Here is a 17,437-nt window from a genome sequence, read left to right as displayed (position 1 = left end):
CCGCGCATTTCTAACTTTTAACTACAAAACGGCCGTGAGACAACACGTGTGCGAGCGCGCGTTTGGGGTAAAAGGCCAACAATCTGGGGCGGGCTGTTCTCTTTCCGTGTTGTTGGCCGCAGCCGCCGCCCAGGCGAACACTCCCAACCGGGAGGACCTACGTGTTCCCTTTGCTCCGTCCCCACCCAGCTCCCTGCGGCGTATCCGGCGTCGCTCCCATTTCTCCGCCCCCTGCCCTCCGCCCCCTGCCCTCCGCCCCCTGCCCTCCGCCCCCTGCCCTCCGCCCCCTGCCCTCCGCCACGCGCGGAAAGCCACTCCCCTCGCGCAGCCGCGGCGCGTTTCCACGGCTCCGCCGGCGCCCCGTCCACGGAGGACAGGCCTGCGCACGCGCAACCCGCTGGCCTCTCGCGAGGCCGGCCGGAAGGGAACGCACTGCAGCCGGGAGAACGTCCACGGACTACACTTCCCGACAGGCCGCGCGAGCCGCTTGCCCGCGGCGGCCAGGCGAACCTCCGTGGACTACATTTCCCGACAGGCCGCGCGAACCGTTGAGAGCGGCCGTGGACTATGTTTCCCGTCAGGCCGCGCGGGCCGTTGCCAGCGGCTGCCGGGCGAGGGGCGGCGGACTCCGCTTCCCGGCGCGCCCCGCGAGGCGCCGGGGCCGCCGGCCGAGGGCGGGCCGACGCGGGCAGCCCGGACGTGAGGCATGAGCGGCGCCCTCCGCCGGCCCGCTCGCGTCCTGCCGCCTCCCCGAGCGAGGGTCGCGCGGCGCGGGGCCTAGCGCGGCGGCCGCCATGGAGGTGAGCGGGCCCGAGGACGACCCGTTCCTGGCGCAGCTGCACCGGGTGCAGTGCCCCGTGTGCCAGCAGACCATGCCCGCCGCGCACATCAACTCGCACCTGGACCGCTGCCTGCTGCTGCACCCGGCGGGCCACGCGGAGCCCGCGCCGCCCCGCGCCAAGCGGCGCCGGCCGTCCGAGAGCTCCGCGCTCAAGCAGCCGGCCACGCCGACGGCGGCCGAGAGCAGCGAGGGCGAGGCCGAGGAGCCGGACGACGGCGGCGAGACCGAGAGCCGAGAGAGCTACGACGCGCCGCCCACGCCCAGCGGCGCGCGGCTCATCCCCGACTTCCCGGTGGCGCGGCCCGGCAGCCCCGGCGGGAAGGGCGCGGGGCAGCGGCCGGCGGCGGCGGCGGGCAGCGCGTCCCCGCGGAGCTGGGACGAGGCGGAGGCGCCGGAGGAGGAGGAGGCGGCGGGCGACGCGGACGGCGAGGACGACGCGGGCCGCTGGGACGCGGACGCCGCCGCCGCCTTCGAGGCCCCGGGGGGCCGCCCGCACGCCCGGGCCCCCGCGGCCGAGGAGGTGCGGCAGCTGCTGGAGGGGAAGCCGCTGGCCGACACGATGCGGCCCGACGCGCTGCAGGACTTCGTGGGGCAGGGCCGCGCCGTGGGGCCCGAGACGCTGCTGCGCTCGCTGCTCGAGGCCAACGAGGTGCCCTCGCTTATCCTGTGGGGGCCGCCGGGCTGCGGCAAGGTGAGCGCGTCCGCCCGCCCCGCAGCGCCCCACGGGCCGCAGGCGCGTCCTCCGGGCGTTAACAGAGTGAAAGTGTCTGAATGCGGGGGGGTGCGCGGGAATCGGGGAACCCCCGCGGCGGGCAGCCCAGAGCCGTGGCCCATCCTGTTCCGGGGGCGGGTGGAGCCAGGTGTGCAGCCAGCAGTCGGGAATTGTAGAATTTCTGTTGTGCTGCTGCCGGCTCCTTGTAGCCGTTGGTGTTTTCAGCAGACGGGTCTTCGTTAAAACTTGAGACTGTGCTCGCTTAACAGGACTGACAGGAGAACTCCTTCCCCCTGCGAGCCGCCTTCATCCACCGTTTCCATAACCGTCCTTAGGATGGCTTGTCCTTTAAAGAAGCAACATCAGTGCATCTTGGTGGCCCGTGCTTTCTTAGGGGCTGGCACAAGCCCAGAGGAGGGCACTTAGGATGTTGGGATCTAGAGAACACGTCACTGGAAGAGCGCTGGGGAGACTGGGAAGGAGCCCTAAGGAGACAGGAGCTAGGACGGAGAAAAGAGAAAGCGAGGAGGTGCTGAAATATATGTTTTCCTATATTCCGGGAAAGGGAGGAGAAGGAGTACCAGTGAGCGAAAAGCAAAGCCCAGGACGAGGTGCGAAGGGGCTCAGAGCTGTGAGCGGGCTCAGGCTCCTCGGCGCACGAGGGCTTTTACGATTTCTCTCCGGTTTTTCTTTCCGGCTTCGTCTCCCGCAGCTTAATCGCATCTCCATTTATCCCAGTTCCTGGAGTGCGTCCTGCTCGTGGTGTGCTTTCTTGTTTGCACTGGAGCTTTTCTGAAGCCAGGAGCAATCAGAGATGACCCAGGGAGTATGGCACTACGCGGTAGCGTTCTTAGTGATTCTCTAGAGCTCTTAAGACGGTCAGAACAGCTAATCAGGTGGAGGACGTAGAGGCAGATGGCCAGAAAAACGCCCCTGTGGAGGGGCGCTCACAGCAGATGCCTGGCAAGAGAGCCAGTGGGCCGAGCCGCCCAGAGTAGTGGTCGGTCACCGGTCACGAGCGAGGCCGCTGTGGCCTGTAGGCTGGGCTTGCTGAGGGGCAGCCGCAGTGCGTGACGGTGCTGTGTGACCCTCAGAACACAGAACGCCCCCTCCCACTCATTCAGGAGCAGGTTTGCCTCTCTCGTCACACAGTCTTCCGTTTTTCTTTACGTCCATCCTTAACTGCTGTACTTCACTGCTGACAGTAATAGTAAAGTGAATAATAGCGCGTGTGTGTTTATCAGGCACCGTTAAACGCCAGGCGCTGAGCACCGCTTTCCCTGCATCTCTCCATCGCTTCCCGGGAAGCGCTGACAGGGTCGCAGTGCTGCTGTTTCGTCTCTGTCCCCAGTGGACAGTCCCACGGGGCGGGGGTCGCCCTGAGCGCCGGGGGTCGTCATTGGTCTCTCAGTTCAAGGGCTGGCTCTCCTTTTCCGAGCTGCCCTGCGGAGCTTCCGGATGTGGCCCAGCCAGCCCCCTGGGTCTGCGCCTCACCCGCCGGTGGTGCTGTTTCCTTGGCTGGGAGAGGTCACGGCTGTCGCCAGGCTCTGCTGCCTCAAGGTGGCCGCTCTTTCGGGGGATCCCAGAGATCTTAGCGTCCCCAGGAAGGCATCAGATGGGGTTAGACACAAAGGAGAGGAGATCAGGATCGGCCGAACTTTCCTGTTTTCTTTGTAACATTCTCTTCCACGTTTGGAAGCGCGCTGCGCTGTTTCCGATCGTATCTGCTGCCGAGCGCGCCTCAGCGTTCAGGCTGTGGGTAAACGCTGCCGTGGCTGCTCTGGCAGCCTGGGTGCGCGTCCCTCCATCTCATCAGCTTCCACGCTCTGCCCTCTGTCGCAGACCACGCTGGCCCACATCATAGCTAACAACAGCAAGAAACACAGCGTGAGGTTCGTGACGTTGTCGGCGACCAGCGCCAAGACGACCGACGTGCGCGACGTCATCAAACAAGCTCAGAACGAGAAGCGCTTTTTCAAGAGGAAAACCATCCTTTTTATTGACGAGATTCATCGGTTCAATAAGTCTCAGCAGGTATGTTCACTTCTTTCTACTTTCTTTTGGCCCTTGTGAATGCTGACTTGAGTGTAAAGCCCGTGAGGTCGCTGCATAAATGCTCGGGGCCGGGGGTGAAGCTAACTCTCCGTGTGCAGAAGCCTAGACCCTCAGCCCTTCTCCTTTATGCCTGTGGCCTCACTTTTTTTTTAGCGTTTTTTTTGGTGACCAGAAAATGCTTCCTCTATCTGATAAATGAAACTGTTGGTGGTGTATCTCTGAGCTATACGTATCAGAAAAACCACTTTGGGTCAAGCTTCCAATTTTCCTAAATGTTTAAGCATCAGGACTCACAGTGAGCAGTGTAAGTCCCTCACCTGACCCTGAACTCAGAACCAGGAAAAGGAGGGAGCAGCCGATTTACCCAGGATCCTGCAGGTTGTCGACCGCGGTCAATTTCTTTTGTTTTCCCCCACGATCAGGACACGTTCCTTCCTCACGTGGAGTGTGGAACCATCACGCTGATTGGGGCGACCACGGAGAACCCCTCCTTCCAGGTCAACGCTGCTCTTCTGAGCCGCTGCCGAGTTATCGTTCTCGAGAAGCTTCCGGTGGAGGCTGTGGTGACTGTCTTGATGCGGGCGATCAACTCCCTGGGGATCCATGTCCTGGACTCCAGCCGCCCTGCCGACCCCCTGGGCCTTGGCAGCAACAGCGGCTCTGAGTAAGTGACTCCGGCTCCGGCAGGGCCCTGGGGCAGCACCTCTGGGGGAGAATCCCCGGCTGGGGCAGCAGGGGCAGGATGGAGCAGTGTCCTCCTAGGACAGACGGGAGTGGAGGAGGGAAGTGCTGGGTTGCAGACAGGCAGACAGGCGGACAGGCGTGGCTCTGTCTCTGCACACGGTTCCTGGCTTTTCACAGGCGAGTTAGAGCCCATCGTGGGCTCATCTGTAGTTCTTCCAGCTTTAACTGCTTAGCCGCTTACTTTAGTTCTTGGGTGTTTGCTTTTGTGCGGACAGATTTGGGTCTTCCTAGCACACGTTTTTTTTAAGGCTTGGAAGACTGACCATGAGAAGCCTTATTGCTTATTTTCCTCACAGGATAGACTTACCTTACGAATCTTTTGAAGTTTATGCTCAGTTCCAATTTTCTGTTCCTGCAGTTTTTTTTCTTTTTAAGACACTAAGGATTAATATGAACGTTACCATAAAACTCCTTAAGTCTTTTTAGGATGATTTTTGAGCACTCTAGAAGTCAAACTCAGTTCCGTGAAAGTAAAGAAATTTTAACTGAAAATGATGCATTAGAGGCCATCCCTTTCCTCTTGGTGATCTCCTTCTGTATCGTGAGAGCTGCGTGATGCACGGGGTGTGTATCTTGGATGATTGGCTGGGTTACTTGGGTCAGAGGCTTTCCCTTATTTGTATTAGGGCGTATTCCTCAGCTGCCCCAGGGTCCCCCGTCAGCAGCCATAACGCTGGGGGGCGAGGCCCATCTGCTGGGAGGCTGGTGCCTCCACCCTCACCCCCACTGCTCTGGAGCCACTGTTCTGTGAGGATTAAAGCACAAGACCAAATTTTAGGCTCAGGGCTAAGGTTTCAGCTGCCCCTCCCCGTGTGCGCGGCTTCTGCCGCTCGCTCCCGTGTTGGATGCGGGAGGAGCTATGTGGTGCCTCGTGAGAGCCCTGGACGCGGCCGAGGACCCCATCAGCACCAGGTCGCGTGGCTTTAGGGTAGAGCTGAGGCGGGACCGCTACCCGCGGTGCGAGCTCCAGGAGGGGCCTCTACGTGCGGGGCGTGCGCCGGGGTCTGCAGGGCTGCTGCCCGCCTTGCGCGTGCAGTCCAGCTTTCCTCCAAGCAGCACGTCCACTGCAGACTCACGGAACCGAGTGATAAAGGGAAATCGAGAGGGGGAAAAGATCCTGACTTGTGTGTGTGTGTTTTTCGTGCATGTACTGGTTGTCGTTAAATGTCTACAACTTTCTATCCCACGTTTTTATTTATCTAGGGTAAGTTATTTATTTTATTCGCGTCAGTATTTCATGGGATGACTGTCAGGTTCTTCCCCCACCACCATCCCTGCCGAGCAGTAGTTTAAGTGAAATGAGGGCCAGAGCAGCAGGCAGCGTGGCGATGGTCAGGCCTCATTCGTGGGTCTGTGTGTTAGCGGCTCTGACAAGAGGTTAAGTTGGGAGACGTCATAGGTCATTTGCTCAGGAGGCTGAGGCGCAAAAAGGCCGAGTCACGTGCCCCAGATCACACAGCTTGAATGATGGAGCTGGATTTTGAAAGCGTGCTTCTAACCCAATTGAAAAAAGGAGGCTGAAGTTCAGGGGGTTACTTAGTGCCTCCCTGGTACTGAGTGAAAGTGCTACTGGTGAGTATTAACATTCTCACCTTTCTCTGTGCTGCTTCATGGCCAGGCAGACTGTATTAATTTGTAAAGGATTAGGAACCAAAGGCTCCCATCCGTAATTTAGTGGTTGTGTCTTTTGACCAGATCTGCACGTCACACTTACCAGGGATACAGTTTGAAAAGGCACGTGCCCAGGGTCAGGCCCTGGAGGCTGTGGAGTCAGTAAATCTGTGCTGAGATCCACACACCTGGATTTTAGGAAAGTTCTCTGTAACGTGACACACGTCGCTCTTGTTACCCTGACCGTGGAGTGTTCCTTTTCCTTAGAGAGAGTCACAGAGCGTTGTTTTGTCATTCAGGGAGCCGTTAACTGAGCCACATACGTGCTTCTGTTCTGCATGAAATAATAGGCGCGTTTTCACTTAACTTCACTCCTCCTGCAGCGTAGACATCCAGCCGTAGAATCCTCCAGATCGCAGGAAAACAAGGTGCAGAAAGATACAGGTCTTGGAAGGAAAGGGGGAAGGAGGGAGCTGGCCTTGCCGCACGCACCCAGGTTCCGGCTCAGACCACATGCTGCTCTCCAGCTAGAGGACGAGGCTGTCGCTTCCTTCTTCTCTGGGTTTCATTACTTTGGAATGTGATCTTTCCCAGTGCACTTAAACCATTTTTTCCCTTATTATGGAACAGTTGTTTAAATCACATTTTAACGATATAATTGACAGTCTACTGCTTACTTCTCTGCGGGCTGCTGTGCAGCTTCAGGCACTCTGTCCCCAAGGTGGACTGCGCCTCATTGAATTCTTTTATGACTTTGGAAAGTTACTTCCAAATGAAAAACATTGTAAAAGCGTACGCTTCCGTCTTACAATAGCCTAAAACTCTCTGGAGCCCGAGCACTGTCCGCGTGATCTGTGCAGCAGTGGCCGTTTGTTGAGGGTTTTGCCAAGGGCGGTGCACACGTCCCTGCCTCTGTTCTCGCGCGACCCTGCTCCGTTCCCTCTGCTGAGATCTCACGGTGTGTTGGCGCATTTATTCCTCTTCAGAAGCTGGCTGGAGTCAGCGGGGGTTGGGCTGGACTGGCGGTGGCAGGGACCTCTGGCTGTCCTGTGCAGCATTCTTGGCAGCCAGTTCCCATCAGAGGCTTGGCGCGTGACCGTCCCGAGTGGCACCTTGGTTAGTGGAGCCCACGTGCTGACAGATTCGTTTGTGTTTAAAAAGACTCATTTTGGACGGGGCTGAAACTGGAGTGTGGCTCACATGGAAGAGGGGGTGTGGAGCACTGGGGGCCGGGGTGGGTGCCCTCCCGTCCCCCGACTCCAGACCCGATGGACAGGATGACAGTGGAACGGTGTGGATTTTGGTTAAGAGTCTAAACAGCGAAGGAAGGATTTTCTTTTCCACCCACGTAAAACTCATCCCCATTTTTAAAGGCTAGTCACAGTCCTCTAGTCGGCTTCTCTCATAATTAGCGAGGCCCACGAGGAGGCGTGGCAACGCGGGAGCCGCGGGAGGACTGGGGTGTGAGACCACCCATCTGTCTGTCCTCTGCCCCAAAGCACTTCACGCCTCTCGGTGCATCCGGTGGACAGTCACACAGGAGGGAGGTGCGTGTGCCAGAGCCCTGACCTGAATGAAGGTGGCAGAGCAACAGGTGACTTTACCCCTTTGTTGCTAGTGTTTACATTTTTTATAATCCCATTTGGTAAAAAAGTAATATTCAGAGTTCTGAGTAGCTTGCTTGTATTTCAGAATAGTATTTTTTGTTAGTAAGATTGCAAACACTATATGGTATGACCCCAACTTTGTTTTAAAAACTAGACTGGATATTTATAGGATAGAAATTCACAAGATGTTCAGAAGGTTCTACCTGCCACCCAGTATGTCTGGAACCCCAGGTTACACCACCCAGGTTCAGTGAGGTTGATAGTGATGTGGGTGGATGGCCCATAGAGGAAATTCAGCAAATGACTTGGTAGCTGTTGTTCTCTAGGTGGTGCAGATAAGGGGTTTTTATGTTTTTGGGTTTTTTGTACTTTCTGTATGTCACCATGTTTAAAAATACACGTTTCACTCTGAGATTGCGGGAAATTGAAGTTAGACCATTCGTTGTGCAGATGTGGAGTGTCTGATGTCCACCAGGCACTGGGCACAAAGAGTGAAACATAATTCCCATCCTCGCGGCCCCGGCAGTGGCGGGGGGACGGAGAGACGGCCTGTCACCACCAAATGGCCCGGCTCTGGGTGGCGCTCCCTCAGGGCTCTGGCTCGATCCCTTTCCTCCTGCAGGTGGCCCTGCGGGCTCTTTGTTGCTAGGAAGTCTTCCAAGGAGACGGAAAGCATTGCTGTTGTTAGTTCTGAGATGAGATGTTCAGGCCGTTGGGTCTCCCTGCCCCCCCCCCCCCCCCCCCCCACAACCCCCGATCCCTTTCCTCCTGCAGGTGGCCCTGCGGGCTCTTTGTTGCTAGGAAGTCTTCCAAGGAGACGGAAAGCATTGCTGTTGTTAGTTCTGAGATGAGATGTCCAGGCCGTTGGGTCCCCCTGCCCCCCCCCCCCCCCGCCAAAAACACACGCGCGTATACACACACGTACACACAAACGTACACATACGTGTATACAAGTACACACATATATACACGCACACACGTATACACGCACACACACGTGCGCACACGTATACACACACACACACACGCAGAGATGATGTGCCGTCACCAAGCCCCTACTGCCCTCCCTCTTGGGCGTACCTGGGCTGCCACACCCCCTCTCATGTGGGACCGTTTTCTCTTTAGTGTGGGTTGTCTAGTTTTTTTTCCAAATCATCAAAAATCTGCTTCAGAAATGGGTCGTCAGCTTTACAAAGAGCCAGTGAGGTGGCCTCGGTGTGTGTGGTGAGTGTCTGATCAGGAAGGGAAGAGGCTGGGCCTGCAGGCTGTTCCCACAGCTCTGGGGCCCGTCCTGGGAGAGTCATTCACAGCGCAGCCCATCCCTGGGGTGGGGGGCGGTCCCCGGAGGGCTTGGCTTTGGTGAGGGAGCAGGGAGACGAGCGAGAGCAGTGGTTTGGGACCGTCAGGGTGTGGGTGCAGGTTGGGGTCGTCAGGCTGTTCTCCAAGGCGAGCTGGGGGATGGGTGTGCGGTCAGGAGCTCTGCATGGACCTCTGGAGACGAGCTGGGCCCCTTTTGTGGCCGCCTCGGCCCAGCCCAGTGGCTGCCTAGGAGCTGTTTTCCAAGCTGCTGATGAAGGTTGCCGATGACACGGGCGAGCCGTAACTTTGAACAGTTATTTTTTGCTTTGCACATGCGCAGCTGGCACCTAGCCAGGAAGAGTAAGACCCCTCTGTGGAACTAGATGTGTCACGTATCTTGTGTGACTAGACTGGGAACAGGAAAAGTAGTTCAGTTAGACTCAAAGGAGTCATCGTTAGACCTCCTTTACGAAGGTCCGCGTGTGCTTAGTACCCCCGTGGCAGCACGCCCCAGGCCTAAATCCCAGAGCCCTGCTTCTGGGTCCTGCTGTGCCCAGAGGGACTGGGGACCTGGTGGGTTGTTTGTAAAATAAGGGACATGTGTATGCCTATGTAGTTGTCTCTCAATATCTGCGGGGCAGTGGTTCCAGGGCCCCTGCCCCAACAGATACCAAAATCCGAGGGTGGCGGGCGCTCAGGTCCCTTCCGCAAAATGGCGTAGTGCTTGCATAGGACCTGAGCACGTCCGTATACTTAGATCATCTCGAGAGGACTTATAGTACCTAACACAATGTAAATGACCCGTAGATTGTTGTAAACATGTCGTGAGCGCTTTGTAAATAGTTGTCGGTGTGCAGCAGATTCAAGCTGTGCCTTTTGGAACTATCTGGAATCTTTCCCCCTGACGTTTTCCATCCGAGGCTGGTTCAGTCCGTGGATGCGGAACCCGCAGCTGCAGAGGGCAGAGCGTCCAGTGAAGTCACCTCGCGACTCCAGGGCGAGGCAGTTCTCAGCCTTGATGACGCCGACCCGCGTGACACCGTGGACCCGCTGTAACACAGTGGTTTGGGGTCCAGGGCAGAGGCTTGAACCTCGGGTGGCTCGTTAGTGGCCTTGCGGGGACGCGTGTCCCCCGAGTGTGACGCGCTCCCGGTGGTGTTGCAGGCCCTCCGTGTTCATAGAGGACAAGGCAGTGGACATGCTGGCCCGCCTGAGCGACGGGGACGCACGGGCCGGACTGAACGGGCTGCAGCTGGCAGTGCTGGCCAGGCTGAGCGCCAGGAAGGCGTTCGGGAAGAAGAGCGGGCAGAGCTACCCTCCCAGCCGCGTGCTGGTCACCGAGAGCGACGTGAAGGAAGGCCTCCAGCGCTCTCACATCCTGTACGACCGAGCAGGTGAGTGACTGCCCGAGCCATGCGGCCCCCGGGCAGCTCCGCGTCAGTCATGGACGCGCCTCCCGCCCAGAGCCCCGTGTCACAGACCTGCTTCCTGCTTCCTCGGGTGCAGAGCAGGACGGCCCTGATGAGAGCGGGTGTGAAATTGCCCGAGTGTGACGCGCTCCCGGTGGTGTTGCAGGCCCTCCGTGTTCATAGAGGACAAGGCAGTGGACATGCTGGCCCGCCTGAGCGACGGGGACGCACGGGCCGGACTGAACGGGCTGCAGCTGGCAGTGCTGGCCAGGCTGAGCGCCAGGAAGGCGTTCGGGAAGAAGAGCGGGCAGAGCTACCCTCCCAGCCGCGTGCTGGTCACCGAGAGCGACGTGAAGGAAGGCCTCCAGCGCTCTCACATCCTGTACGACCGAGCAGGTGAGTGACTGCCCGAGCCATGCGGCCCCCGGGCAGCTCCGCGTCAGTCATGGACGCGCCTCCCGCCCAGAGCCCCGTGTCACAGACCTGCTTCCTGCTTCCTCGGGTGCAGAGCAGGACGGCCCTGATGAGAGCGGGTGTGAAATTGCGGGAAGTTGGGTGCGCCTCTAATTTCAGTAGCTCAGTTTAGTTAGAGTTAGCTCAGTGAGAGTTAGTGTCCTTAATTCTTAGAGTCTCTGCGAAAAATTAAGTTTACATAGAATTTGGTACTTTTATTTCATAATAGCTTTTTAAAAGATTAAAGTTGACGTGTGTTTTTATCTGTTTTCATAGAACCGTATTTACAGGTACCAAATATGATACCAGCTCTTATTAAATTCCTGACCTGGCAATATTAAATGTCGTAAGCACGGCACGTTTGTGTCTTTTTATAAAAAGCGCGGGTGCTGAAGAGAGTCTACTGCAGATGAGGCTGTAGGGTAGACTTGGGTCTGTGTGGTTCTCGGCAGTCACACGGCAGGGACTGGAGTAGATTTCTACACCTTTGAAAGGAAGCTGGTGGCCCAGCTGTCACCCTGCGTGCCGTGTCTTCAGTGCTTCCAGATGCTTCTTGGTGATGGAAGCTCCTTCCGCTGGCCGGGGCGGACGTGGGGGAAGCTTGGCATGACTGGTTCCGGGCATGGCCTCCTGATGAGGGCACCGAGCAGGCCGTGTGACCTCTGGGAAGCGCCTCAGCCGACTGGGGCACTAAGGACATGCTGGAGGCCTGTCATGGCTGCTCCTGTCTGCGTCCCGATGCAGCCCAGGCGTCTCAGCCCGCAGCACTTTGTGCCCCGAAGTTGTATGAATGCTCAGAAAATCTGAACAGTAAAACACTCTGGGTGTGTAGAGCATTGCTTCGCTTTGGCCAAATGCAAGGATTGGAGATGTGAACGAGGTGTAAAGTTTCCAGAGGTAGAAATACGCCCACGTGCTGGACTCCCGTTGTTTTTGGGGGCTCTGGTCTTTCTCCCTTGTGGTTGTCCTAAGGTGATGCTTCATTCTGACGGGACCCACTGGAGCTGCTCTCACGTGTCATCAGACTGTCAGTTAAAAACCAGAGAGCTGCCATCTAACATAACGGTAGCTAACGTGGAAGTTTGTCTTTTAATTTTCAAAACAGCCTTAGGCGGTAGGTGAGTATTAATGTTACCCCACTTTACAGATGGCAGAGCCTAAGTTCACAAAGCAAGCGCTAAAACTCATCCTCAAATCCAAGTCTGACGGATTCCGAGGACAGGACCTTCCCCCGTGTCGGTGCTGCCTGCACGCCAGCCCGCCCCGCGGTCGCCAGCCTCACCCCTGCAGCACATACCTGCGCGCGCGCGCGGGCACGCACACACACACACGCTGTCAGACACATCCCAGCCGGGGCTTCCTGCTTCTCGGGGTCACGTTCCATCAGGGGGAGCCACGCACGACGGGGACCCCCGTTCTCCGCAGCTCTGTGCTGCCCGCCTGGGCCAGGCCTTGAGAACCTGCACATTCTAGAAGCCTTCCCCTTCGTGCCGCCCCCGCTGTCACATCCCCACCCACGGTGGGTCGGCAGACACAAATACACTTCAGATCCTAGAGAATCATCCTCTCACGGGTTTTGTTCCATAAATACGGATGAAAGAGGCCTCGCCCTGGGAACCTGCTTGCTGGTACTCTTGGCCTTTTTTGTAACTCTGCTGAGACAAAGACGGCCACCCCCGGGATTTTAATTATTTCTTTTCATGTCATCTAGCATATAGTTACCCACCTGTGGGATTCGGTAGCTGGCTCAGTTATTTCTGTGTCAGAGTGAAGAGATTTCCAAATGAGAACAAGTTCTCTGCCCTGCATTGAGGTTGAGGTTCTACACAGATGGTGTGGAATTCTAGGCTATAAAATGGTGTATGATAAAAGCAGAAATAGAAGCTAGCATAGAAATCTCACTCATGCACGTTCCTGCAGTGCTTGCTCTGTGCCTGGCGAGCATTATTAATCCAGACCCGTGAGCTAGCTGGTCTTGCGCCCATTTTACAGGTGAGGGACCGAGACAGACGGGGTCAGACTTGCCCGCGGTCACGTGGCGGGCACGCTTGGCATTTAAACCCAGGCCGCCTGTGGCTCCAGAGCCCGTGGCCTCGACCGTGTTACCTTCATCGTGGACCTAGTCAAAGTGTGAGACCCGAGGACCTCTGCAGCGGGGGAGGCTCAGGGCCGCCTCCTCGCTCACAGTTGACGGGGTGAGCGGAGGAGAGCTCTCCTGCGCCCTCCGTGTCCGCGGGTTGGCCGAGCCTGCGCTGCCGGCCCTCCTGCCCACGTCCAGGCTCAGCCTGCCACACCGGGCACCGGGCAGTTCGGGGGCGGCTGTCCAGCCTCGCTCTCCTCAGGCCTTCCCGGGCCCCTCGCTAGTTCAGGCTTCCTTGAAGCCAGCCGGGTGACAGTAGCGGGTGGCTCGGATGGCGTGTGAGCGGCGGGTCCGGCGTCCCGCCTAGGCTGAGCGGTGCTCTTTGGTATCCAGGAGAGGAGCATTACAACTGCATCTCCGCGCTGCACAAGTCCATGCGGGGCTCGGACCCGAGCGCCTCCCTCTACTGGCTGGGGCGCATGCTGGAGGGGGGCGAGGACCCGCTGTACGTGGCCCGGCGGCTCGTGAGGTTTGCCAGCGAGGACGTGGGTGAGTGATGGGGGCCCGGGGCCCAGGGCTGCTGCTGCCTGTCGGCCTGGGAGTCTCTTGGCTCCATGTGGGGCAGGTGAGGAGGAGGAGACTCGGTGTGAACACAGCCGCTTATTCCGGGGGCGGGGGGGGCGGGGGGCTCCGGGTGTTCGTCTCCCAAGGTCACCGTTTTCTGCTTCCTCTGCGGTGGGGACCGCGCAGGAGGACAGGCCCCCTCATTTCATCTGCACTTTGCTGCATGTCACAGATAGTGCGTTTTTTACGAAGTGAAGGTTTGTGGCAACCCTGCGTCAAGTGGGTCTGGCAGCACCCTTTTTCCCACAGCAGCTGCTCCCGTGGTGTCTCTCTCACACTTCGGTAATTCTCATGATATTTCACACTTCTTCGTCTCCGTTATATTTTTGTTATGGAGATCTGTGATGAGTCATCTTTGATGCCACTACTACAAAAAGATTGGCTCACTGAAGGCTCAGATGATGGTTAGCATGTTTTTAGCAATAAAGTATTTTTAGACATAATGCTGTTGGTGATGGTAGAGTGTAAACGTAACCTTTATATGCACTGGGAAACCAGAAATTTCATACAACTTGCTTTATTGAGGTATTCACTTTTTTGCAGTGGTCTGGAACCAAACCCACAATATCTCTAAGGTGCCTGTGTTGAAATAAAAGGAACATTTTAAATTTGCTTTGCAGTCAGGTGTTCTGGTTCCATCTGACAGCTCCTGAGATAGAGATGGAAGATTCTGGACACTCTTTAAAGAAAACGACCAGAAAGCTTTACCTTTCTTTGGTGTTAGTAAACGTTCTGCTTTTAATGGGTCCATCCTTGTGACTGTCTTCATGGCCTCTGCTCCTTTGTGGGTTGTACGTAGTCTCCTGTTTTTCCTACTAGATGTAGAGTTTTTATCCACGAGGAGACAGTTTTTGACACTGCACAGTAACCACTCAGTAAATATCTCCAGTAAGCTAATGAGATCAGATTTTGCTGAGTGGATTTTTTGGTCAAAGTCTGCAGGCGGTGATGGGTCAGGATGGGGGTGTGCGTTATGACTTACACGTGCCTTTGTCTCTGTGTGTGTGGCAGGTCTGGCCGACCCGTCTGCATTAACACAAGCAGTCGCTGCCTACCAAGGCTGTCACTTTATAGGCATGCCCGAGTGCGAGGTAAGGGAACCCGCTCCGTTCTTTGCAGGTCGGTCCCTTGCTCTCACGCTGTGTCCCTTCGTGGTCCCTCACTATGGGTGCCTGGGCCACTGAAGAAGCTGCTTGGCTTTCTCACTCGCATCTTAGAAGCTTAAGGCTCCAGAGAGGGGACCTTGGGTGTTGGCAGGGTCATGTGTTCAAACTGGGGGAGTCCTGAGTGCCAGGGCGGTGCCCAGGGTTTCCTGGGGACAGAAGTGTCAGAGCAGCTGAACGGGATGTCTCTGCAAGTTTACCCACAAACAGAGCAGCTCCTGCTTAGCTTTATATATTCGGGTTTCAAGAAAAATTTCATAATAAGAAGTTCTTTCAGTTTAAAAAAAGAAGAGAAAACGGGTGGTCTGGTTCAGCCTCTCGCCTCAAGCAGGAATGTCTTCTTTCTGTCCTAGGTGATCCAGACTGTGGGCAAAGCGGGGGAGTAAAAGCCTGGGGGTGGGGATGGGGGCGGGGGGCTCTTCTCAGCACTAACCAGAGGCGGCGCCTCCGTGACAGTGGTGCCCTCTCGCCCAGGTGCTCCTGGCCCAGTGCGTCGTCTATTTGGCCCGAGCCCCGAAGTCTATCGAGGTGTACAGCGCCTACAGCAACGTCAAGGCCTGCCTGCGGAGCCACCAGGGGCCCCTGCCGCCCGTCCCCCTGCACCTGCGCAACGCGCCCACCAGGCTCATGAAGGATCTAGGCTACGGCCAGGGCTACAAGTACAACCCCGTGTACAGCGAGCCCGTGGACCAGGACTACCTGCCCGAAGAACTGAGGGGCGTGGATTTCTTTAAGCAGCGGCGGTGCTGACTCGGAGGCTGGGCCAGGGAGGGGGAGGCCCTGGATCGCCGGGCGGGTGGCCTGGCGGGAGTTGCAGCCGGCTGACCTTTCGTGCCAGAGGTGTGCGCGTTCCTGGCGGGGGCACGGTTCCTTCAGCCGAGCGCGTGGCGTCGAAACTGTGTTCGTTTGCACTCTGTGCGACGTTATGCTCGTGAAACGGTCTGGCAGCTTTGTGCAATGAATTAACGTTATGAGGGATTATCTATTTTGTCATAGTATTTAAGTCACAATGTCATTTCAGAATTCAGTTCTGTAGGGTTTTTTTCCTTTAAAAAATGTATATTCCGGGTAGTTTCAATTGGTAAAAAAATGTAATTGTGATTTAATACTGCATAGTGTTTTGGGTATTTTTTTTATATGCAAAGGTCTTATGAGCCAATAAAACTATTTCAAAGTACTTCAATTCTTGCCTGTTTTTCCACCTGGGATCCAAGGTACCAACATCTGTCACCATCACATTTTGGTAGGTAAACGCTGTGAAAAAAATTTTCATAGGTGACGTTGGAAAGTTTGGAAGTCCATGTATCTTTCGAAAATTAACTTTTAACCATTTTGAAGGATTGTAAATGGCTTCTGAAAGAATCAGCAGCCTGCGGTCCCGGGCCTCCCCACTTCTCCAGACTCGTGAAGCCCCGTGTTTCTAAATGACATATCCGGTTTTGCCTCTGTTTGCTAAAGCTAAATATGCCCCCGCACGCGCACACACACACATCACACGCACAGATCACACATCTCACACACATCACACACACATCACACACATCACATCACACGCACAGATCACACATCTCACACACATCACACACACATCACACGCACAGATCACATGCACAGATCACACATCTCACACACATCACACACACATCACACACATCACAGCACACGCATCACACGCAGATCACACATCACACGCACAGATCACACATCACACACCACACGCAGATCACACACATCACACATCACACGCACAGCTCACATCACACACACATCACACATCACACGCAGATCACACACATCACACGCACAGATCACACAGATCACACGCACAGATCACACATCACGCAGATCACACGCAGATCACACACATCACAGATCACACATCACACACACACATCACACAGATCACACACATCACAGATCACACACGTCACACACCACACGCACAGATCACACATCACACACATTACAGATCACACACCACACGCACAGATCACACATCACACGCACATCACACATCACACACACACATCACCCGTCACAGATCACACATCACACACATCACAGATCACACACATCACACACATCACATCACACACACAGCTTCGTTTCCTGTGTATCTACTGCTGATGTAACCAGAAGTGGGGCCCAGCTGCTCCCTGTGCAGAAGCCAATAAAGAGGCCAGGTTGATGGAAAGGAAAGTTTGCTTTATTTCAGATGCCGCCAGCCAGGGTGGGGGGAGGGTGAACTCGTGTCCAAAGGCCGACTCCCCTCTGACAGTCAGGGGGCAAGGGCTTCTACAGGTGGAGGGAGGGGGCTACACGCAGAAGCAGCACAGGCAGCTCTCGCAGGCATCTTGACATTGGCCATGCGGTGCTGTGACCGGCGTCATCTTGATTAAGTGCAGTTAGCCTTCAGTTCCGCGGTCGGTTGGTTCCCATTTCCTTGAGGCCAGTTCTCGGAATTGTGGCAGCTCGTGCCATGGCTGCAGCCTGGTCATCATGCAGTTCACTCCTTCCACCTGGTGGGGTTTCAGTGTCTACAAGACGGCTCACAGGATGTGGCTCAGAATGTGATCTGAGGCCCTTGAGGAGGAACTAAAGGGCCTTGACTACGCTGAATACTAAACTATTGTCTTGTCCTGTTTGACTGCTTTTCTTTGTTTCTGCGTTTTCCCACTTCTCTGATTAAACTTATTCTTTGCCTAAAGTTTTTCCGCAGACAAAAGGCAGGCAGAGGACATGGGCAGGACCCTAGGGTCCTGCTCCGTTTCACTGACTCTTCTCCAGCTCCTTCCTAGCCGTCGGGCGCCCACGTCCCCAAGGACACTAGCGTCTCCTC

General features: G+C 56.3%; 1 protein-coding gene across 1 annotated transcript; it reads left to right on the top strand.

The window, feature by feature from the left end:
• Nucleotides 1-698: 698 nt before the first annotated feature.
• Nucleotides 699-15,642, top strand: WRNIP1 (WRN helicase interacting protein 1). Its single transcript, XM_024121968.2, has 7 exons — nt 699-1,532; nt 3,396-3,587; nt 4,031-4,272; nt 10,034-10,263; nt 13,205-13,360; nt 14,447-14,526; nt 15,073-15,642. Exons 1-7 carry the CDS (start codon nt 795-797, stop codon nt 15,346-15,348), a joined length of 1,914 nt encoding a protein of 637 aa, XP_023977736.1. The 5' UTR covers nt 699-794; the 3' UTR covers nt 15,349-15,642.
• Nucleotides 15,643-17,437: the final 1,795 nt, after the last annotated feature.

This window comes from Physeter macrocephalus, chromosome 18, assembly GCF_002837175.3.
Source record: "Physeter macrocephalus isolate SW-GA chromosome 18, ASM283717v5, whole genome shotgun sequence".
Taxonomy (NCBI): Eukaryota; Metazoa; Chordata; class Mammalia; order Artiodactyla; family Physeteridae; genus Physeter; species Physeter macrocephalus.
The sequence above is the reverse complement of the archived record's forward strand: the minus strand, read 5'-3'. Positions and strand labels throughout refer to the sequence as shown.

What these genes read in the sequence shown, in the direction of transcription:
- WRNIP1 (XM_024121968.2), top strand. Translation starts at nt 795, where the DNA reads ATGGAGGTGAGCGGGCCCGAGGACGACCCGTTCCTGGCGCAGCTGCAC. An exon ending in GGCCGCCGGGCTGCGGCAAG is followed by an intron (nt 1,533 to 3,395) that starts GTGAGCGCGTCC and finishes CCTCTGTCGCAG; the next exon opens with ACCACGCTGGCCCACATCAT. An exon ending in GTTTGCCAGCGAGGACGTGG is followed by an intron (nt 13,361 to 14,446) that starts GTGAGTGATGGG and finishes TGTGTGTGGCAG; the next exon opens with GTCTGGCCGACCCGTCTGCA.